Raw genomic sequence first — 24,330 nt, 5'->3', positions numbered from 1 at the left:
GGTCCAGGCCACAGGCAGCTGGTTTCTCCAGCAGAATGCTGTGGGAAATGGTGTCAAAGGCTTTGCTAAAGTGCAGGTACACATCCACAGCCTGTACCTCGTCCACTAAGCAGGTCACCTAAAAAGGAGATCAGGTCAGTCAAGCAGGATCTGCCTTTCATAAACCCATGGTGACTGGGCCTGATCTTCTGCTTGTCCTGGACGTGCTGTGTGATGGCACTCGAGATGATCTTCCCTAGCACTGAGGTCAGACTGACAGGCCTGTAGTTCCCCAGATCTTCTCTCTGGCCCTTCTTGTAAATGGGCGTCACACTTGCCAACCTCCAGTCAAGTAGAACTTCCCCAGTCATCCAGGACTGCTGATAAATGATGGAAAGGGGCTTTTTTGGCCTTGTGTATGTCATAATATAATACATAATGTAACACTCATTATCATAATTTACTAGCTTTTTTTAATTAAAGTGTAGAACAAAACAGAAATACCATTATGAGGTTTTAGAGCTCTATTTTAAAGCTCTTAGTCCAAAAGAAGGTTTCAATACTACTAATACGAAGCATTATTGGTTCTAAGGAGCTGCAAGTCCGCAGTGATGACACTGTTCCTATGAAAGCGAATTTAATGTTCACTGAGCGTGTGTCGTTAATGAATATAATTGCAAATTGCAACAACGTCTAACATGATGGAGAAGCATGTAATTTCAAGCTTTTAACTAGTTTACTAGATGATCCCAGGTCAAACCACTGTTCTCCACACCAATAAAACCTGTTACTTTATTTTTTTGTTAGCAGCGAAGAACTGAAATTTGCTAGAAGTTGTGTGTCACTCATGTTAAGTTTATGCTGGAAACAAAGGTCTGTTAGTTTAGACATTACCTATATCAACACAGCTTGTTTGAATTACCTTACCCAGATTCTCCCCTGCTCTAGCTGTCGCATATGAAAGCTAAACTGAGAATAATTGCCTCTTCTATTCCAAAGGCTTTTGGCAGAACTGGTATTGTGGTCAGGGAACACATTTTTTGCATACTAAATCAAAGCAGCTCTGTCGACAAAAGTCCAGAGGCTAAATCAGCTGTGACACATACACCTTAAACTGGTAAATTATGAACTCTCAACAAGTATTTTTCTTGATATATTTGCCCCGTGGTTAACCATAAGGCTGACAATCCACCACTCCTATCTGTAGACTGGCAAAGGGGAAGATGCTAAACAAGTATTTTTCTTGATATATTTGCCCCGTGGATAACCATAAGGCTGACAATCCACCACTCCTAACTATCTGTAGACTGGCAAAGGGGAAGATGCTGGAAGTAGAACATGTAGACATATAGAAAAAGAGATAAGGCATCTTCACGATGGTTAAAGAAGGTCCTAAAGTATCTAGGTTATGCAGCACAACTACAAAGCATTCAAGCATGGCAAGTTTTCAGAAAACTCAGGCTGCTATCTATCTTCTACTGTATTTTATTAGACTACTGGCTGCTGAAGAACGGACAGAAAACAAGAGGTATTAGAAAGACACAGAAATTGGTCTAAGGCACACTACTGGCTCTACTCATTTTTCGTCTTAGAAGTTTTCTCCTTCCTCTCCTTTCTGCCACATGCTGTGCTACATTTTGATTAAAAGCTCTAACGAACTACACATTTCATAATTCTGTAAGGCATCTAGCTATTCAGGCTATATTTCCTTTGCATTTTTGATCAGGACTTCGGGAGAGATGAAGCACTAAGAGCATCTTAAGAACCTGCTGCAGAACTAATGCAGGCGAGTACAGGAACATACCAAAAGGTCTGCTCCAAGCAGACATCCAGAGAAACTCTATGTGTTACAGAGGATACTGCTCTTTTAATAGTACTGAATTAGTCCATTAGTGCTAAAGTCTCAGGCATTAAAATTCAAAACAATCAATGCTTTTGGAAAAGGACAATGTGGCCTGGGGGTTTGGATTTACTCACTACACATATCTCCTTCATCTTCTCCCTCGGTGCAGTCCCTGATGAAGTCACATGCCTGCCCCAGCCTGATAGCCGTTCCATTCCAGCAGCTGAAGGAACCCTCCAGAGTCATTTTTGAGCCAGAAGCAGATCCTAGAGAAAAAGAAAACAAAACCCACTTCAGATTACTGAATTGCCTTCCTCTCAATCAACAGGTCACACAATCCTGGATAACAATGAAGGGGACAATACCTCGTGAAATCCCCTCAATCCAATACTTACTTGATAAAATAATTATTTTATTTTGTTTGACCTGTTTAATCTTCTCAAATATCTAATGGCCCACCTAACAGAGCAGGTCACTTCCCCAGGCATTTCTGGTGTTTTAAGTTGGAAGACATCTCTGACCCTTGAAAAGAGGGTTGAAATCCTGCAGCCTGCTCTGTGGTACTTCTCAAGAACAACACAATATGCATGACAGATTTTTAACTGTATGTGAATTTACTGCTAGACTGACAGTCCTGAAGACTGATATCCTCTTTGTCTAGCTCAGGAATAACATGGCTACATGGTCTGGAAAGAATACAAGCTTTCATCATACCCTCCTGTCAACATGTATTACCTATGACTTGGATGTATCACGTTGTCCTATTCTCTCTGCATGTCTGATCTCTGCTTATAGTTTTCTTTCTCTTCAATACCCACTCCTGCTCCTGCACTCCCCTCCCCTTGAGACAGGGAGCCTACAGCAGACTACATCTACGAGGATACAAAAATCACTAATTTACCTATGCTAAGCAGCAAAAGGCAGCTAGCAATGTGGAAAGGAACAAACTCTTATGAAATGAGATCACTGAATATTACAATCAGAGGCCAGTATCATCCATTCAGAAATGATCTTGAGTACTTGACCCTTAGCACCATCCTTTTCTGGAGGCACTTGATTCCCTTGACAGCCAGGGGAGATCATCCAGCCTGATGGGTATCATTTTCCTTACTGTAGAAATTCTCTTAGGCCAAGGTCTCTGATTGTAGCCAAGTGAGATGCTTAAAAAATACAAGGAGAAAAAGGACTTATCCCAGGAGACACATGCTCCAGATCAACCACCTGGAGGAGGCAGGAATTAGTTCAGCAACATCCTACAGTCAGTACATATGGAAGAGGCCAAACTTCAGAAGTGCCAGAGCCCCTTCTACAAAAATCTGGGTGTAGATACAATTCACCAAAACCTTCCTGACTCTCTGCAGAGATGTGTTTCCAGTTCACTACTCGTAGAAGGCAAGCCTAGAAGTACAAAGAGGTCTGTGCTGTGAATTCCCCACTGCAACAACTCCTGTCCTGTCTCATATTAAATGGGTAAATGCTTAAGATTAAACCAAAGCCTATGGGCAGAGTGAGCCTTTGTTTGCCTAACTCATCCATGCTTGCTAAACAGCACAGCTACATCATGTTCTCTGGTACTACAGGGAGCTGGGAATCACTGGTGATTCAATTAGATGTGCACTTGATACTTTTATTTATATTGCCTGCCAAAACTAAAAATTAATGAAGCATGTAGGAAAACAACCACTATTTCTCTTCAAGCCTATTTTATGGTGCAAATCAATTCGGGAGTGGAGGGAATACATGCCAAACCTTTTTAATAAAGGACCCTGGGTCCTGAAAAGGGTGCTCTGTGTTATTGCCAGCTCGATTTTTTTGACTGCCTTAGAGCAATTCTGGCTTGCCGCATACAGGCTGCACAGTGTCCTTGTATTTCAGTCAAGGTCAAGGCTGACTACAGAGAAGAGCTTTGCAGAAAAAAAAAACACCCAAGTATCTTGGAGCTGGTTGCTGATAATTTCTGCAGGCCCCCTGGTAAGGGTTTAAGGCAATGAGAAAATATCCTCCTTGGCCTTGCTGTGCTGCTTGCAAAAACACAGTCTTAGAGACACTGCTGAGAGTCTTCCCTATGTCAGAAGCAAAGCTCATCACATGTCACGAGCCAGTCACAGCAGGCTCAGGTCAGTGTGCAAGTGGATGCTAGAAAACTGTAAGAAGCAAGTCTGGTAACTCAGTAGGTGTTCCCTTCTCCTAGGGGTGTGCAATGAACCTATATTGCATCGTTTTGCTGGAAGTACCACCTAAAGAAAAGTTAGGAGACAAAGCCAGGCGTGATTCCATAAGCCTAGTAACATCATGGTACTCTTAAAAATGTTGGAAGTCCTACTCAAATTCAGAAGTTCTTCCGTTTCTCTTATCCAAAGATGGTGTTGAAGAAATGCCCATGTTTATTACGAACTCTCATGTCCCACTCAGTTTATCTGCAATCTTTTCAGCAATGTCCATGTTTTATCCCAGCAGCTGCTGGGATACGATATGCAGAGATTCAGAGGAGGGGTTATTGTAGGCAATGGTATTCTTCTGTTTACTCAATTCATTTTAACTTTGTAAAGGCACTCAGTTTTCCTAGCACGTGACTGCATTAACACTACTTATGATGGAACCAAGGCATTCAAGAGCACCTACTATCTTCCCAGGTGCCTTTGTTGCAGCCCAGGAGCACAAATCTCCTGAAGTCAACTGACTGTGGTATTTAAAAGCCATCAGTTTCAACCAGACATCAAGCAATTCCAGGAGCTTTTCCTCCAAAACAAAGCAGCAGATTTGCATGCTCATTCATCTCTGCGGAGACAGAGCTTGAATTAGCTCAGATTTGCATTAGACACGTATATACATGCTCCTTGTACAGGTTAGAGAACACAAATAGCAAAGCTGCAGCCCAGGGAATGGCTGGGCTGTGACAGTGTATGATTTATTCCTGTCTCCTGTTTGCTTGCTTACTGCGTGCACAAAGGCAAAATGAATTGGGTGAAGGAAATGATTAACTATTAAATAGATAACCAAAAAAAGCCCAACTAAAAATGACCCTTTTAAGGGGCCACTTGATGCAGAGGCTTGCATGCAAGCTCAAGGAAACTTAATTTTTAATTAAAGTATTTCGTTACAAAAATAGACATTTGATCTTTTCATTTCCCAGCCCCAATCACTCCTGGCAAGGTGAGCCAGAATGACCTGGATTGCTGAGTCAAGCGGCCTCAACTCACACACAGATGATGTGTTAGGAAAGGAAAATGAATGGTATCAAATAAGTATCAAAGTAAAATTTGTGGGAGACATCCTTTATATTTACAGCAGTGTTTATGTAGCCAGTGGCATCCATAAATTATAGCAGTCATTACGCTGTACCATGGCTGGCTTAGAGTCTTATAAATCATTATTTAAACAGCAACATTAAACAAATGGCATTTCAGGCTCTAAATTGAAAGGAGAAACAAACAACTCCTTGGGGAACAAGTGTTGACTTTGTACCTCACAGGTCCTGCTTCTGAACACAGACCAGCCTTGGCAGTGTTCAAATCCAGTACCAGACCTTGGACACAAATGACAGCCTGGGCTCTTGACTGCCTACGCTTTTGGACTTAAGTTTCCATGTATCAGATCAGCGTGAAAGGGGGAAATCATGTGGCATAGCCTAACGCAGAATAAGCAACTTACTGCTCAGACTGTGGGGCCAAAGGGGATATATTTCACTCCTTGGCAGATTTTCTCCAACTTGGGTTGCCTCTTCTCTCGTCCCCCCTCCCTCGATCAGCAGAGAAATCGAAGTGTGCTGGCAAGTTCTGGCATATCTGTCTCTGAGGAACGTGGCCAGAAAGATTGTGACGTTTGACCAGTGCAAAATGGGAACCTTCACCTTACTGCCACCACAGCTGGCCTAGTGGGAGGGAAGACTGAAATTCTTACAGGCATTTCCAAAGATATCCCTTATTTTGCAAACTGCCTATGCTGCTAATTATCATGCAAGATTAATCAAGCTGAACATAATTATACCTTCACATGTTACATTCAACTTCTCAGGCCATAATTTTTAATGCTACTGAAAGCTTTTGGGACCAACAGTCAGGTAAAGCCCTCCCACTCAGCACACATTAAAACAAGAGAGCTTAATAGGACAGTACTCACTTGTTGTTAAAACCCCCCATCATTTCTATTCTGCAAAAAAGATGAACAGAAATTGCAAAGACCTGGGATGAATGTGCACCCTTGTGCATGTTTTACCAAAAAGCAGCTGCTCTCTGGGCTATCCCTGAGGAGTCTGGCTGGACACAGCTGGATTGACTCCAGCAGTTCATGGGGCAAGACCCTGTATGCATACGCAGTGAAAAACATCCATTTTAAAATGCATGTATCTAGTAAGAAATACCTGCCCACGGAACTCCACCATGCTTATCTCACCATATGTGCTACCCCTCAAAACCCAGAAACTTCCCTGTTATTTAATTACACCTCTTAAACAATATTTTCTAATGGGCTAGTACTGCAGCCTAAAGTTCCTCCACTAACCACCACTAAAAATCATGGATTGTGCAACCTCACTGACAATGCTTATCTGCCACAAGTATTTGTCATTAACTTCTAAATTTCACCTGGTCCTCCTTTGGTTTGGGTTACAGGCCTTGACTCAAAGATATTTAAAAAGAGAGTACTTGGGGGATTTAAAGGCTGTATGAAACAAAGAAAAGCTGCTGTCTAGCTATAAAACAATAGCGAGAATTCTGAGGAGTTTCTGATTATTGATTTTTCTATGACTCGCAATTTATGGTGGGCACATCATTTCCTCGCTCTTCACCTCCAACCCTCCAGCCTTACAGCAGCACAGAGTTTTGAAGGCAAATGGCTCATTGGTGCTAAGGATAGTCATATTCCAGGAAAAAGTAAATTGTCTATTGATATGAGTCATTAATACCCATGCTTCCACCATTAGAGTAGTTGGAAGGTATGAAATTAAGGTAGGTAGTAAAGAGGAGAAAGACGGAGTTCCTGTTTAAGGGAACTGAATCCATCCTTGGCAAATGACCATTGCACTCCAACATGATATAGGGCAGATCACATAAATCAAAACTTTCATAGGGAGCTACACTGCCCTCATTTTCCAGCCACCCACCCCACAGGACACCTGTATTCAGATCTGCAGAGAAGTCAAGTGGTCACAGCTGCAAATGAGACCAGTAAGAGAGATACTTGGAAAACAATGTCCTCAAAAAACACTTTGAAGAAAGATTGGGCTCCAGGTTTCTCACACCAGGCAGCCAAAATTAGTCAACACTTCATAATTTCTGGCTTTAATCTTTCTAACAGCATCGTTACTGTTGCCGTCATTGCCTAAGGATGCAAGTGAATCCACATTTGTAGGAGGCGGCAATCTCTTTTTATTAGACTGCCTGATACAGGCAGGAAAAGCAGCCCATGTTTGTATATGCCTGAAAGCTTGCCCATTTTTCCAGTTACATAAATTGGCTTTAATCTTCTTATTTCACTTTCTATACATAAAATGGGAATAAACTCATCACAAGAGCTCTATGATGTTCATTTCATTAACATTTGTAAGGAACTAAGATGTTATGATAATGAAGCCATGAAAAAACCTGTAAGGAAATTATTTACTCTGTCTTCACAGTGCAGTTTGAATAATTTATGGTATAAAATGAACAGGGACATACATCTGATGAAGTTAGGACAGAGGATAATAAGTAACTTCTCATTGAGGGAGCAACCCCTTGCCCTGCATGCTAAGGGTGCAGCTACTCCAAGGTGAGAAATCTTGCTCATTAGAGCCACACAGAAACAGAATTTTCATTTCCCGGAAAATGTCAACATTTCAAAATCTATCTACCTATAAAATAAAAATCCCCAAAGTTCTCACAGAACAAAGGTTTCAAAACCATTCCAGCTTGGAAATACTGACTTAAAAGGTTTCAACACATAACTAAATATTGTCATACATAAACCCAAGACATTTGAAAATGTGTGAATTCAGACAAAGATAAAACATTGAGCAGGAAACTCAAGTGGACACTTACTGGTTTGGAACCCACTCATGTCAATAATCCAGCGAGCTCAGTTCTAACGTGCTCTCCCCCTCTCTGCTGCTGCTCTTTCAAAGTAAGGATGTCATCCTCAGTAAACAAATTTTAAAACACCTGCTCCTTCAGCCTCGCCTAATGCCAGTATGATTGCTTACACCAAAGAAAGCTTCACAGCACACCTGAGGAGCCGGCACTTGTTTACTGCCACGTTTCAGTAGTGTGAACTTTCTACAGAGCTGTACAGCATTCAGACTAGCCAAGCCTTACGTATTCTCTTGGAAATACTTTTGACCGGGTCTAGTTACTTTTCCTACCCTTTGACTGAATGATGTCCTAAAATTAATGTTAGTGTGATGTAGCTTTCCTGAATTTACAGCAACAACTAGCTTCCTCAAAACTATAAAGAAATAAGAATGTGGTATAAGAAAGTTAGCTATATTTCACACTTTCTCATTTTTCAATTAGGGAAGTTGACTAAGGATCTAATATTTATCTTCATAGCTCCTGAGACAGCAAATAATTGCTGAGCACAATAAATGACATGATAATGTTTTTCCCTATTAATTTTGCACAAAATTGAGCTGCTTTTTTGTTTTTATTAGGGCTCATGGTAACATATGTGTTTTTTCCTGTGAGTTGCTTACCAATCAACAAGCAGCTCCAGCAGCACATCCAAAAATTAATAGTAAGCAAGTAAACAGCAGCAGTGAATTTGACAAAGGAAGCATCATTTTTCAGCATGCAGTTGTACCTACATATTCTGTGGTATCTACAAAATTGAAAAGGGCCAAAAGAGATGGAAAGTACTTATTCCCAAATACCTGTGAAACACCGTGTATGCATAGTCATTGGACTTTTTCTTTTAATTGCATCTCACACAGAAAAGCTTTAAGGTTTTGATCCCTAAATATGAACATCCTGACTTAGAAAAATACAACGGGATAGAGTAATTTTGTTAAAATCCCACATCTCATTTCTTTTGGTTGCTTTCTGTTGCCCTTGTTTCAGTGTCAGACTACATTTGCTATTTGATTCCCTTTTCTCTTAGGTATCATTGCATCTTTGTGAGATTAAAAAACAACCACAAAAAACCCTGTAACACCCCAACATCACCCCCACCCCCCCCCAGCTTTCATACCTCTCCTAAAAGCAGTGATTAGTATGTATATAACAGTAGGCATCTGGTTAAAAAAAGACCACAAAACCTTTTATTTGATTTTCAGTTAGTTTTTCAAAATACAAACCTTGGAGAGGGAAAATAAGAAGGTCCAAGTCCTATTATTAGCTCTGCTGTTCCCATCAGAGCTCTCTGGGTCTGACTAGGCTTGGAGACCAGCTCTTATCAGCTAGCCACCTTACCCACAGGGAACACTGGCCAGACTGATCGCTAACTCACTGGAAGATGAATGTTGCTTGCCACATGTGGTGGCCACTGACAAAATCATGAGGTGGTTAAGATCTCTAAGCTTATTTATAGACAACAGGAGCAGATTTAACATGGGTCCACTCTCAACATCAGACATGGAACTGACTATGAAATAAAACAAGGCCATGAAAATAGTGCTTCCAAATTTCACGCATGCCTCTTTTTGGGTAAACTGTAAGAGTTGATTAGATAGGAAATACATGTAATTTTTCACATTTTGCTTCCTAGAAGGCTAGGTACAAATCCGCTTTCAATTACTCAAGTAAATTTTATCTATGCCTGTTCAGGCTCCCCAGTTCCAAGGACAACCAACACTGCCACTACACATAGTGAATTTTTCTTCCCATCCTTATTCCTTAAAAACACCACATCAAGAAAAGCATCACTGGTATTTTAAAGATGAGGAAACTAAGGCACACACCAACCAAGAGCAACCAAGCTGGTGAGGGGTCTGGAGCACAAGTCATACGAGGAACGGCTGAGGGAACTGGGGTTGTTTAGTCTGGAGAAGAGGAGGCTGAGGGGAGACCTGATCGCCCTCTACAGCTACCTGAAAGGAGGCTGTAGGGAGGTGGGGGTCGGCCTCTTCTCCCTGGTAACAGATGATAGGACGAGGGGGAATGGTTTGAAGCTGCGCCAGGGCAGGGTTAGGTTAACGGTTGGACTCGATGATCTTAAAGGTCTTTTCCAACCAAACTGATTCTATGATTCTATGATTCACCAATTTCAACTAGTGGAATCAGACTGTAAATTGCCCAAACCAGACTAACTCTCTGACTCCTGTTCCAACCTCTACCAGTTGGACTGGGGTTGACCAGATCTAAGAAAAAAGCCACAGAAAGGAGAGACTGGAGAAGATTGCTTGACTCATCAAGAGCTGATTCCATGCAGGTCAGATGTAACCTTCTTCTGAACCCTGCAATAGTAGCTTCTCAGTAATCTCTCAGTCATGTGCTTTTCGCCTTGCCAAACCAGTCAGAGGTACATTTGTATGCCTTGTCATGAAAAACACAAATAGAGGTATGACACTTAATTGTATTCAAACATAATTTTAGATAGGAATCATATTTTTTGCTTCTAAAATGCAATTCTGCTTCTATAACTGTTTAAAGCAGTATCTCTTCCTTTAGCTGTCAGCAGTATTAAATTAAGGTTTATGGCCTTACTGCAGATCAGTTGCTGGGGGAGATGGGTGGAACATCACAAATCAGCATAAGTACGAGCAAGTGTATATGGTCCCTTTCAGCAGGGTGATGTCGTGTTCCTCTCCACTGTGCCGACCTCTGCAAAACTCTGTAGTTGTGTAAGTGCAGCAAATTGTTGTCAAGGAGCTAATTTCCACTTTGTTCAAAAACTGAGCAACAATGCCTCAAAACCTCAAAGCATAAGCAAAATGAAATTGCACATGAGCACTTGCTGCAAGGAAGAGCAATAGTATTGGTGACACATAACAGGTTTGTCACTGAAAGGGACTTAATGTGGATGGAAGCTCCCCAGCTTTCAGTTCCAGGGAAGCAAAAGGAAAGCCTGCAGTGTTACTCTACCTCCACACATCCCTGAACATCAGTATGTTGGTGGATGCTATGACTCACTGGTGACTCTTCCAGCTGAATGCACTGAAAACTGCCTACATCTCAGGGCTTTGAAGCCAGTCCAAAGGGATGGAGAAGTAGCAGTTCTTTACTCTTGTGTATCAGGCTGTGCTTCGAGGCCTTGCTACACTTGAATGAAATTATCCCAGGAGCAAAGCTGCTGAAGGTCAACAGTCCTCAACATCAAAAAAAGCCTGGAGAAGGACTCCTTCCCGGAGTCCATGTCCCTGCTGGAGGGTCTCTGCTAACCCTTGAACATGTGGAAGACTTAGAAATTGGGAATGCTTACAGAAAAAAAAAAAAAACAGATGCCAGCAAAGAACACAGTGATTAGTTCTGTGTAAGTCAAGGTACATACTGAAGTTATTAGGGAAAAAACACAAGAAGGGATGACATTACAATTCCAAGATGACTACCCAGGTTTCAGGCAGTCTCTCTACTGTTTTGTGGAATGCAAAAAGACACTTGGTTAATGCTTTCCATGCAAGACCTCTTTCCCAAACATATCATGAGGTACAGAGAGAATTGAAGGAGTTGACCAACATCATTACCCAGAACTACCATTCCCTGAGGACCTGTGGGTTGCTAGTCACAGTAGAATAGCCAGACAAATGTTAAATAATATTTAAATGGCTTTTTTATTATTTTTAATACTGTGATAGGAATCTTAATAAAAGAGTTACTATGTGTAAAGACAGATCAAGGAGACAGAACATGTCTTATGTCTCTCTATGACTCCAGGTTTTCTTTAAGATCTTTACCCTTCAATTAGTAGGCTGCACAATCAAACACTCGGAAGATTTTACACACTTACTCAGAACTGACAGCCATTTCTTTTACAGTTCTCATCTTCAAATTTGGCACCATAAAATGTATGCCAATCCAAAATATTCCCTTATATCCACTTTGTCAATAGGCTTTCTGTTGAGTGCAAACTCCCCCTTCAAGGTTCTTCCAACCCCTCTTTTCTCCATTTTGCTAACTGATTCAGCTGGCTATTAATTAATCTCTTAACTATCATCACCAATAGTATTAAACTTTCACAAATTTCCTACTGCTGTTGTTATGTAAAATGCTCCTCCCAGCTAGGTAGGTTTCAGCAAAGCGTAGCACCTTGTTGACTCTAGATCTATTTATAATGCAAATGTACCTCTTCCTGGCAGACAAATCCTTTATAACTGCAAAACAATTCATTATACAAAGTATAGAAGTAGGAGGACACACAGCTTATTGCTCATTCTTTATCAAGACCTAGCAAACATAAATATTTGTGTACAAAACGAGTAATAAAAAGAGAATATGAAACAGGGGTTGCAAGTCCCACTGCAAAGTAAATTGAGTTAGCCTGGGTTTGCAGCAAACAGGGTTAGTACACTACACATGAATAATTATGGGAAGATCCAGAAAGAGGGCAGAGCACATGGAAATGACATACAGAACCCAACCCAGCCATCATGCATAGTATTCTGACTGACTTGGAATCAAAAAACAAGTAGGCATATAAGGAACTAAGAAAAGAGAAATATAAACCCATTTCAGGGAACAATGAAAGTCTGCATACTCTTCACCAAAGATCTACTAGATTATGGTGCAGTTTCAGAGGACATGTTGGAAGAAACCCCATCAGTTTAGGAGAGGGTTACAGTTAACAAGCTGTGCTGGACAGGACTCACTTGACAGCACAAACACTGAATAATAAAAAAGAACCACCAAACTTTCTTTTGGCCATAAAATAGACTAGGGGAGACCTAAAGGTACTTTACATTTGCATGTATCTACACTTGGTCTTGAATTATCAGTTTAAAAGACCAAATATGGATTAACATTAATTTTTATATGTATTTCATCAAAACTTATCTCTGAGCATAGAATCATAGAATCATTTAGGTTGGAACAGACCTTTAAGATCATCAAGTCCAACCATTAACCTAACACTGCCAACCCACCACTAAACCATGTCCCTAAGCACCTCATCTACCCATCTTTTAAATACCCCCAGGGATGGGGACTCGACCACTTCCCTGGGCAGCCCATTCCAGTGCCTGACAGCCCTTTCTGTGAAGAAATTTTTCCTAATGTCTAACCTAGACCTGCCCTGGTGCAACTTCAGACCACTTCCCCTCATCCTTTCGTCCAGGGACAAGAGGCCGACCCGCACCTTGCTACAGCCTCCTGTCAGGGAGTTGTAGAGGGTGATAAGGTCTCCCCTCTGTCTCCTCTTCTCCAGACTAAACAACCCCAGTTCCCTCAGCCATAACTCGTAAGACTTGTGCTCCAGACCCCTCACCAGCTTTGTGGCTCTCAGTGGCCATCTTGGGGAGGTCAGCCATCTTAGGGAACACAAACTCTCCCTGTTTCTTACTATCAGCCACTGCTTGCTCTCTATTTGTATTTCCATTCATCTTAGGCTGCCCATGGTCCTCTCTGTGGTATAGTTAAGTTATACTGAGTGCAAAGATACACGCTATATATTTTTTACAAAGAGAACAGTTAAAATACCTGACTTCCAGCCCTCCTGGGGCTTTAACTTAATGGGATGTGGATGCAGTTCACCAGCTATAATGAATGTCACTGGCCAACTACTCACATCACTGCAGTACCTCAAAGCCTGGAATGTAACCCATAGCGCATGGGGAATCTACATTCAGAAAGGTTAGTGAAATACTATCAACAAAATTAACTGCCCTGGAATTTGTACTTAGACCAGGAAAAATGCCTTGCTTCCTTTTCCAGGTTTTCTTGATAAATAGCAGCAGGACTCTTATGCAGCAGTAGTTACAGTAAAAGCTCTCAACTCTACTTTGACCATGCCCTTCCTTCCCATCCCACAGGTAATTACCACTGCTTTTTAGTGAGCAATATAATTTTAAACAGTCTGTCAATGAGATATCACAAAGATGATAAAAGTGCCTTGCCCTAGCATCTAATATGGATAAAATCAATGATCCACTGTCCCACAGGTGGTAACATAGTCAGAAAGCTCAGTGGCTTCTGTGTCCACGGCAGGCAGGTCTTTATGGGCAACAGCCACTGCATTCTCTGAAAAGTTTTCAGCAGAATGGCATGACAGTCAAGCAAACTAAGAGCTGGCAAAGATAGGGTGGCAAATCCAGATGATCACCCCCCCTGTGTGTGAAGCAGTTTCAGTACAGACACTAGCAGTTCAAGTTTTCTCCGCGCTGCGAGAACTCATCCATCCAACATCCATTTTACCTCCCTCTTCTGTTCAGTCCAGTGACAATCCTGCTGGGAACATCTCTGGACAGCTTCGTTCATTTGCTAGCACAAAGAAGTGGAAGGTATCTCACAGCAGTCACTAGGCCTCTTCCAGATAGACCATCACTAACTTACCAGCTCATCCAGGGTATTCTCAGAAATAAAAAGCCTGGCATCCTTTTCCTAACACCCAATAAAAGGAAGAAAGAATTAAATAACCAAGCACTGAGCACAAAACAGCCTAAATATAGCAGCCTAGCATCATTTTTTGAGGTACTTCAAACCAGCACTCCATTTGTGTGTGTAAAGGCCTTGAATTGCTAGCAAACTACCTTCAGAAATGCTCCCTATCAAGTAAGGAATCCGACAGTCAGGATTTCCAAATTGGCTGTTACACTGCTACCTTGGATAAGTCTCTTCACTTTTCCAAGCTTCCATCTCGCTGCCTCTGACAGGAAGAAATAACACTTTGTGGGGGATATCTGGCCTTGCTATTGTTTAGAACTAGCACTATGTGAACAGCGTATTTTTGTTTGCACAGGGAAAAAAAAAAAGTCTCATTTTTAAGAGCTATCTAAAATGAAAATGTCCCCTACAGAAGAAAAATGATTGTTCAGCATTACTCCAAAAGATTTTATTTGACCTGAAATAAAATATTGGTTAGCTCCAGGAAACTTGTTATTGTTCAAAATTTGGTTCATTACAGATATTTCATCCTTCCTTTATGCCTTTTAACATAGTTTCAGATAAAAAACCTAAAGTCCAGGGAAAAGGTGTTAACATTTAGTTTCTTCCCTAACGTTTTTTGTTTTTTTTTTCAAAACACTTACTTACTAAGTTTGACCAGAATTTTGAATAGCTTTGTCCCACTAAGTTGCATTTTTAATAAACCTAGAATAAAAATGGGGATGCTGCTTACCCTTGTGTAACACATGGAGGCTCTCAAGTGAAAGACTATACTGAGTGTATCATTAAATGCTAATCACAAGCATGGAGGATGACAGAATCACTTGAGTCATTACCACATGCTAATGCAGCATCTGTCTGAGGAAGCCCTGGGTCATTTCAGCTTGGTCCTGTCCCCTGAAATCTACTCACTCAGACAGTGCACCAAAGAGACAACTTTTGACCATGTTAGCACTGACAGGACTGACAACATTCTCTCCATTTGGGATGTACGAAAACGTGCAAATATTAGCAAAACACAGATTTACCTGAGGGAACCTCAGATTTGGAAAGTAGTGAAAAACAACCATGAAGCCTGCACAGCTTCACACGAGCACTATGGAGGTATTACGCTGCTGTTGCTTTCTCAGTGAGAAGCAATATGGAAAACAGTTAATGTAAACTCAACATTAAAAATTTAACTGACAATTAAGGTGACAGATTAAACTGATCTACATGCAATCTGCAAACTGATTTGGCATTCACTGATTAATGCAGTAAATTAGATACTAATATCTCACATGCAATGTTATAAATCACTAACTTCACTCAGCAATGTATACGTGGTGTCAAACAATTTTTGATGCTGTGTATGTTATTAAATTTTCCATATGTGAAGCACTGAATATCCACTACAGTTTTAGGATGAGATTATGAACACAGACTTTCAATTTCTGACCCAAATTACTTCCAGACTTCATCACTAAAGTACTTGATACTATTATAACTGCTCAGATTTCCAAAATTCAAGTGGAAATTGCTTTTCATTGTGGTGGAAAATAGCAATAGAAACCCTCCAGAACCAAGTCTGGACCCAAGATTCTTTTCAGTGGACACACCCTTGAAGGTGGAGAGATGCTTTAGAAACGTGATTTATTTCTCAAAAAAGGTGCTTTCAAGAAAAGCCCACCTCTGAGTTCTGCTGATACTCAATGCAACACAGATCTGCTGCTTAAAGAAAGTGCAGCAAGAAATGCCACAGAAGGCCCCTGAGCTCTAAGTATTTGGCCCAACTACTGCAAGCAAGGCAGAGTCCCTCTCTTATGCTTTTTCTACACATTACCCTCCATGAGTCAACAGACCCCAAGTACTTTCAGCTACACAGTCATAAATTCACAAGGTGAAGGTACTCCCCTCCACAAATCCCAGGCAGTGCAAGGCTTTAGTCTTAGCAACAAAAGTTCAGCTCACGATCGTCAACACTAATGAGTTAAACTGGACTTAACATGATCCTGGAGTTATTTGTGGCTGTGGTACAAGTAAGCCCCTCTGGTGGCAGGCAGATATCCTCCCCCAGCTGCATTGGCAGGAGAGGTTATTGCCTCCATCTGTTCAGGACCGCTTTCCCTCCTGATCCGCTGATGAAGCAGCATGTGCAAGTACTGCCTAATTTATTTCAGGCAAAGTCAGACAGGTGAGACTAGAACAACAGTTCTTACCTGCTCAAGGATTTTATGTTAACCTGTCTCATTTTCAAATGGCAGCTACTCTCTGGGCTGCATTAAAACATCTTACAGACTCTTGTGACCTGCTTAAAGACTAGAGGAGGAAAGCCGCAATACAGTGGTACTACTAAGCAGAGGAGCAACTTAGTGGCTGTGCTCCAGTCACTTTTAAAACACATCATTCTAATATGTCAGATAGTAAGAATATTATCATGTATCAGAATTATTTGATGCAAAGCAATTTATGGAAGAGGGAGTAATTCCCTCTCCCTTTTTTAAAGAGCCCATACTGTGGAACATCAGGCTGCTAACTCCCATTAGCTTCGCAGCTTTGGCAAAACTTGTAAACACAGCTTGGTCTTGATCTGAGATACTAAGCTCAAGTCTACCTCTAAAACAAGAAGAATGGAAAAAAACAACTGTGAGTATGCTCAAGTTCAGAGGAAATTCTGTCTCAATTTAGACCTGCACAAGAGGGACCTTTCTTTAAATCAAAAATGGAGATAAAAGGGTGTGTTTATGTACAGGAAATCATAGCAGCTTTTCTGCAGGCTAGTATTTGAAATTATTAAAACACAACGAACATATAACAAAAATCCTTGGTACAATTTTCTGCTCAGAAAAAACCATTTTGTTTTAAATTTTCCTGATAAAGAAGAAACATTGATTACACTAACGTAATGGAACAGAAGTTCCCTGACATGACTCTTAATGGTATATTATGCCTAAGAAGTCCTGCCAGTTGAAATTTAGGCTGGAACTCAATGATCTCTAGGAACTGTATTTGAAATTACTAACTCCTGAATGTAACCAGATATCCTTGCAGAAGTAGGATGAATTAAGGTTCAAGGCAAATGCTGCATATAATACAGATCTTAACCTCATTTAGAAGCAATGTTGTTTAAGGCTTTATTAAGTGATTGAGTTACCGATTCTGCTTAAACAGAAGTGACAGAGTCATTCACAAGGGTAATAAAAATGAACAAGATAATGCAAGAGAGGGAATTGCACCTACTGGTAAGAAAGTAACTGAAAAAATAATGTGGATTTATTACCAGTCTTTGGAAAGCAGCATGGGATCCAATATCCAAATGCAACTCAATTTAAGTAGATTTTTCAAAAAGCCTTCATTGGGGTCTCCCATAAAGGAATGCGGTCAACAAAAAAAATCAAAGCTTTTACATGTGAGTGATTTTGTGAAGACACAGAGAAGCAACATGATCTACAGGGCTCCATTAGAAGGCTCTTGGCTGTAGCTCTGCTTCTACCAACAGCCACTTTACTTTTGACAAACCACTTCTGTATCTGAATGTTCTTCTATGTGAAAGGACTGTGGGTTTGGTTTTTTTTCAGAAATATACCTTCTTTTCTAGACCCATTCATAAAATATCTACAGAGGGTAAAAGCCCAGGGCTGATTTCTGGTTTATAACTTATACAGGATTCCCAGAACAGCTGGTCTTTTTAGTGCAGAGAGGCTTCTAGGACTGACTGGAAGCATCCTGTCAAAGCTGCACAGATGAAGCTTCTATTGGTAATGCTGGTATTGTAAAGTATTCCTGGATAGCACTATTAATCTTGCACTCAACAGCCATTTAATTTTTTTCATTTTTATCCTAACAGACTCTGAATAAACTCCTGCAAAATAATTACTATAAAATGATTTATCTGGCATGCTAACCAGCGAGCGTTGAGGATGTTCAATAGAGAATCAGTTTGTTAAAGGTTCCTTGCCTGACACTATTCATTCGAAAGTGAGGAATTGGCGGGCAGACTTTATAGATTACAGGTGTTAAAGCACCCACTGGCTTTAAAAGGATAGTTCTGTTAGAAATTCCAGGCTACAATTCTTCAAGCAAAGCATTGTCCCCTTTCTGACACTCTGATGATGCTATGATGTTAAAGGTGGAATGAATTGCTCTCTGAAGTGCCTCTTTTTCTCTCTGTTGACTACAGAGAGACCCCAGAGACTAGCTTTGACATGATGCCTAACTTTCAGATAGCTGAAGTCACAAAAGATGAATATCACCTTGTCTAACTTCATACAACAAAGCATCTGAATGTCTGAACTAAATCTTGCCTAGGGAGATTGAATCCCATGATGTTGTGAATTAGATGACTGGTTTATTATACAGATTTTATTCCCCGACAGTTCAGTTGAGGTCTAGACTGAGAATTGTGCTGAACTGCTTCGAAATTAGCTTTGCAAGTTGGAGTTTAGGAGGAGATTTTTTTTGTCTCTTATCCACTGAAAATATTTTCTGGCCTTTATTCAATGCTAAAAAAAGCAGACAGCATCAGCAGAATGGAGATGGGTTAAAAAAAGAGGTCTCCTATACACTATTAAGACAAGGAAATAAGGAGGAAGGGACAAGTCCCTTGCTTGGCTTTGTAAACTGAAAAATAAACTGTCTTGATTTCATCTAATGCCTTTCCTATGCACTCTTTATGAACACTTGGCACTTAGAAAAACCCACGTAAGTACAGCAAGGTTCCTTAGGCAAACAGTGAGGCTCTGCCATGACCAAGCTCTCTGCCCAAGTAACTTTCAGATGGAGTGCAATTTTCTAAAGAGGAGTCCCCAGAGACAGTGCTCAATTATACCAACACGGTCGCAGCATAGGCAATGCCTAGCATTAACTGAAAACTCAAAGCTGACAGCAAGTCTACTCTTTCCTGGCTCATCAGTGAAATCCCTCAACTTAAACTTGTTAGAGATGCCCCAGTAAACTGCTGGTTATTGTTGCTACCACAAGTGGCCTGATTCTGTTCACTCACTACTTCTCTCTCATTTCTAAGATCAATGAAAGGGCTATTTAAAATTGTTTCCATTTCCTCCCAACTAAGTCCATCCCAGGTGTCAGCTAGTCTAATGCTCACTCACTGTGGCCTGGCCAAAAGGCTTTGGTCATCCTTATTCATCTGTTGCCACCTGCCTTTGTATTTGAGCTAAGGAATTCACAATCTAATTTCTTTGTCTTTTGCTTGTACTCAGTGCACAGCACAGACCAGACTCATCTGTGACTACTGCTCTGAGATGGTATAGCAATATGAAAAACCAGAAACAGTAACAAACTCCTCTGTAGTATTTACAGAACAGTATCAATGTGGGCTTGCAGTGTAGGAAGAGTAATTTTGCATGACTGACTTCCATGTGGTGGCATCCTGCCCGGTCATGACACTTCGGTTTCATTTCAGCAATTATCCTAATTGTCCAGGAAACGAATGCACTGTTTACTTGAAAAGTCAAGAAATAATATGAACCAGGGAATGCTGTGACTACTATTATACTTGAGAAAGACAACTGTAATGCATTGCAGACACTGCTGATGTCTGGTACTGCTAGTAACAGAAGCAGCAAGTTGAAGCACATTTATTATAATTTAAGGGGACCTACATGAAGTCACAAATTAGCCCACATTCTATGAATCAACAATTAAGATGAAGACTACTTGCTACAATATAAACATATAATGGAGTAATAATTGCCCTAAAGGTTTTTTTTGACTAGAGGAAAAGAGAAGGAATAGGCTTGTCCAGACGAGAAAAATTGCCTGATTTCACTTGGGAGCAGAGGAAGTTGGAGGTGCTCCAAAGAGGAAATTAGAAGAAAACAGAAGACAAACACTGTAAGCAATGAAAAACCACTGCAAAGCACTCTGTGCAAAGATGAGCAAGTCAAACATCTCTTGAAGTACAACTTTCTTCCAACAAATGATAGAAAAGGTTATTTTGCAGGTTATTTCTCATTTGTCTTAATCAGTTGTAAATTATATTTTTCAAAAATATGCTTTGTACAGAACGTATTTTGCAATCCAATTTAAAAAAAAAAAATCTATGTAACTTTATAGTAATATGTATCACTGCAAACACTAAGCATCAGCTCCAGCCTCTCTTACCTACAATGAAAAAACAGCTATAACCTCAACCTAACTTGTCTGTTTTCCAAACCAAACTCTTCTGTTGGCTGTGAAGAGCCCAGCAACGACAAAGAAACTTAAGTCCAAATCAGCGATGTTCCCATCAAACCTCTTGTTATTCTCCTCCTTTTGCAAAAGCTTTGATAAATATCTAGGGACAGATCTTCAGCTGATGCAAGTAGTTGAAGCTCCAATAATTAATGGGATGACAGGCGATGTGATTTACAGCTTTCACTAGCAGAAGCTCCACCAAAGTAACTTCATAGTTATTCACTTCACTTCCTTTACTTTGGGAAATAGCTCACATGCAGTAAATACTGTTACTTTGCCATCTAAGCCGTTTGGCAACTTTTGTAGACAGGTGAGTCACTTTACTACTGTTTTGTTACTGATGTGTACAATAAAAGTGCCTGGTGAGTTAATACTGTTGCCAAAACTTTACACTTAGTGCTTCTGACCTTAGAGCGATTGCTTTCTTGCTTTCTTTTTGTTACGGTTTCATATGTTCATAAACACATGTACATACACTGTTAGTCCATGAGCTGCTTAAAGAGTCAACAGTGACTTTCTATAAATCAATAGCAACACTGAAAATATTACAAAAATATTGAAATTTCATCCTTTTCTTATTTATTTTTTTTTGTACTGTGTAGCACGATGTTGGATTTATGCAGTTGTTGCTTACAGCTCTAAATGACGTCTTAAAAACCCAGTACATAACTTAGGCTTAAGTGCACGGAATATTCATTGCTGTAGCCTCCGCAAAATCATTTACTCTAGATTGTGGCTCACACAAATCAACCAAAGCAGCTTAGATCACAGTATGCCGCAACCCATCATCTCACAGAACCAGACAGATTGCCTCTCAACCCTCAAAGTTTTGAGGTATCAAAATAGTTGCTTTGTTCATCTCCATTCACACCAAATGAAAAGGCCACCACTGATATTTTTGGAACATGATAAATCTCTCTAAGAGTTGACTAAATTATATTTCCTTGTAGATCTCAAAAACATTTCCAAACCTTTTATTTTGCTTAAAAATTTGTTGATACTCCATCAGTCATTCCCCATGAACAATACACTTCAATCTGGAATTGGACCTAGAATCCAGCTGACTCATTTAAGTGCTTGCAACCTCCCAGCTGTACAAAACTTCAGCACTTTAGCTGGCAATCATTTAAAGAAGGGGGGGAAAAGGTATTCTTAAAATTTCTTTCATGTAATAAAACCTGACTGGTAATTTAAGATCTTGCCATCCATGTGTGACTTCTGGATCAATATGCCTCACCAGCAGGGCTTTCAAAGGCTCAATTCATAAAAGCCCTGTATGCCTCATTTATGGAGGTACTCCGTAAAACTGCCTCCATGGAAGCACAGTGCACAGTCTGTCCTTTCTCATCCTCACAGGTGGAAGGCATGCCTCAGTGCAATTTAGTAATGATGGAATTTTTTGAAAACTCCTGGGGGACTAAGGAGCACAGTTCCCATTAATTTGTGCTCCTAAGTCACTTGGCAGCTTTTGAAAGTTCCTCTCTTTCTCCATGTTTTTTATGACTTCAAAGCAAAAGAATCGCAACATGCAGGTTTAATGATCCTGACCGAGATTCTGATATGCGGCTACGGGTTGTGAGTTTCCAAATACAGCATAAAGGAGTCTCATTTGTTGAAAGGGCATGCACTCCTTTTCAGAAAAATTTGGTCCCTTGTTACAGATTCTTCAGTTTTTCAGGGAAAAATCAATGCATTGGGTTTAGTCAGTTGGCATTTCTATTTATGCATTATGGATTTGTTTTGGAATTAAAAGGTTGGGGCTTTTTGGGTTTAGTTCCTCTATTGCAGAGTGTCTACTTCAATGTATCCATCACTGCTGGCATCAATGTGCCACACCTCTCCCATGCTAGATACAGTGCAGAATTATTAAACAATGTCTGATTTGGTGCAGCAATTGGTTTGCTAAGAAAGCTGGCAGCAGTAGATCGAGCGGAGATGGAACAGCAGGGCTCCCTGAGGCAGAAAGAGGAAGGCTTTGGACAAGAAAGGGAAGAGCTGGACAGGATCTTACAGCAAGACTGGGGCAGATTTGCAATGAGACCACCCAGACAGAGAAAACAAGCTGAACCTGAATACTTCAGAAGGTAAGCCCTGAGGCACAGAAGAGCCTTGAGCCAAAAGCTAAAGAAGTCTTCGCTGTGGTAAAGAAAGGAAGAATTCTACCTTTCCTCAGTGTTGTATGCATTGCACCACTACAGAGCAGTGCTACCTCAGAATCCAGCATTCATGTGTATGATTCCTAGGCAGGCCTTTAAAAAAATAAGGTTCCTGCTGCCGACATTATTTTGTCTTCTACAACCTAAAAGTGCACACAGAAAATCTTTCCTTCTTGTCCTACCTTCTCCTCGTTCTCATTCTTCATCTTCCGAAAATGATTTTGCTCACCAATGCCCTTTGGGCTCTTTTGTGTCATGCCAGGAAACTGGACTAGCTTCTACCTGAACATCCATGCATTTATCTTTGCATTTGATAACTTTAAATGTTAACTGATTAATCCTTTTGCATTTCATTCACTTTTCACAATTCGCTGGATTTCCCTCAGTCTCACTTGGTTTCTTTGCCGGTTCAACAGATTATCCATCTAGTTAGTTTGCTCTGGTTGATTGAGTGGCTATCTGATTAAGTGTGATTGCTCTAGTTAATCAGTTGGATTGTAAATTTTTATTCCAATCACTTTCTAACTGGTCAAACTCTTTAATCATTTCCACTATCTAGACCAATTATTCCTGCCTGATATCCTGTCATTTGTTTTCAGTGTTACTGATTTATCGCCATGTCTCCCTTCCTCATCTCTCCCCCTCTCGTTTATTCTTTTGCTCACACAGCCTGACTCCTATCCTTTTTGCTTGATCATCTCTGTCTTCTGTTCTGACTTTCTAAGCTTCCCCGCTGTCTCTCACCTCTTCTCAAAGACCACTGTAATTCTCCACAAACATGAATCAAGTTGCATAGACAGGTCTTAAAAATCTTCAAACATCAGTCCTGTTTAAATCAAAAAAACTTTCCTGCAGCTAACAGGGAACTTCATGGATCTATATAAAACAAAACTCAGAGCAAAACTACCCCTGACTTTGTTTTAGCAAAATCAAGGTTCTGCATGCCCTCTGTTACAGGCTAGTGGTCTTTTGAAAATGTAGGGGTTTATTACGGAGAGAGAAGGGGAAAGGTAGACTGTCATCTACTTACACAATGGAATCAGCTTGCATAAATCTTTGAATCTGGAGTAATACTGGTTTAAAATCATTGGGTCATCTGTAAATCATCATTGTCCTCCTCATTTCTAAAGTGATAATAGTGAATCCTATGATTGTTTCAATAAATCCAAGCAGTTAAAACATCACATGAACTAAGTGGCAGCAATTAATAGTAATAAAAATAAGTTCAATTTGGGGAAAGCAGATTACAGAGTTCATTTTCTTTCACTGAATCAATGGCTCCCCTGTTGAAATAAGCCTTAATTAAGGGAGAAGGTCAGGATAAAAATCATATACAGCATTAAAAAGATAATGTATTGGCCAATTCTTCAAGGTGTTAAAAAGTACTTAAGACCCACAACTGCCAGCATTTGCAGGGGAACTGAGGGATGTGCAATGTTTCTCAAGCAGTTTCCAGTACCCTCTTATCAGCAGGCACCCCCTCTTAAAGCTTTGGATTTTGAAGGCTGAGATTTCTCAGTTCTCTTTCTTAACCCAAATCACCTCACTTTTTTTTGAATTAGATGAACCTGCCTACTCTGGTGAGACAGCAACTTTGTCTAAGGAACACCCACATTTGGTCCTGCTGTGGCAGACTCCAGCCTTTCCACCTTCTGTATGAATGCATCAATTTTAAAGAGAGGTTTTATGAGCATTATTACATCATCTACAACATTTCTTTATATTTCCCTCCTCG

At 40.4% G+C, this 24,330-nt stretch overlaps 1 protein-coding gene across 1 annotated transcript in view; it reads right to left on the bottom strand.

The window, feature by feature from the left end:
* Positions 1 to 24,330, bottom strand: part of ALK (ALK receptor tyrosine kinase) — a 364,338-nt gene that overhangs the window by 77,560 nt on the left and 262,448 nt on the right. The window contains exon 5 of the mRNA XM_009648158.1: positions 1,957 to 2,088. Within this exon, the coding sequence (XP_009646453.1) occupies positions 1,957 to 2,088 (132 nt within the window). The remainder of the gene's footprint in view (positions 1 to 1,956; positions 2,089 to 24,330) is intronic.

The sequence above is a fragment of the Egretta garzetta genome, unplaced genomic scaffold (genome assembly GCF_000687185.1).
Source record: "Egretta garzetta isolate BGI_Z169 unplaced genomic scaffold, ASM68718v1 scaffold11, whole genome shotgun sequence".
NCBI lineage: Eukaryota > Metazoa > Chordata > Aves > Pelecaniformes > Ardeidae > Egretta > Egretta garzetta.
Note: the sequence above shows the minus strand (reverse complement) of the source record. Positions and strands in the feature narration are given on the sequence as shown.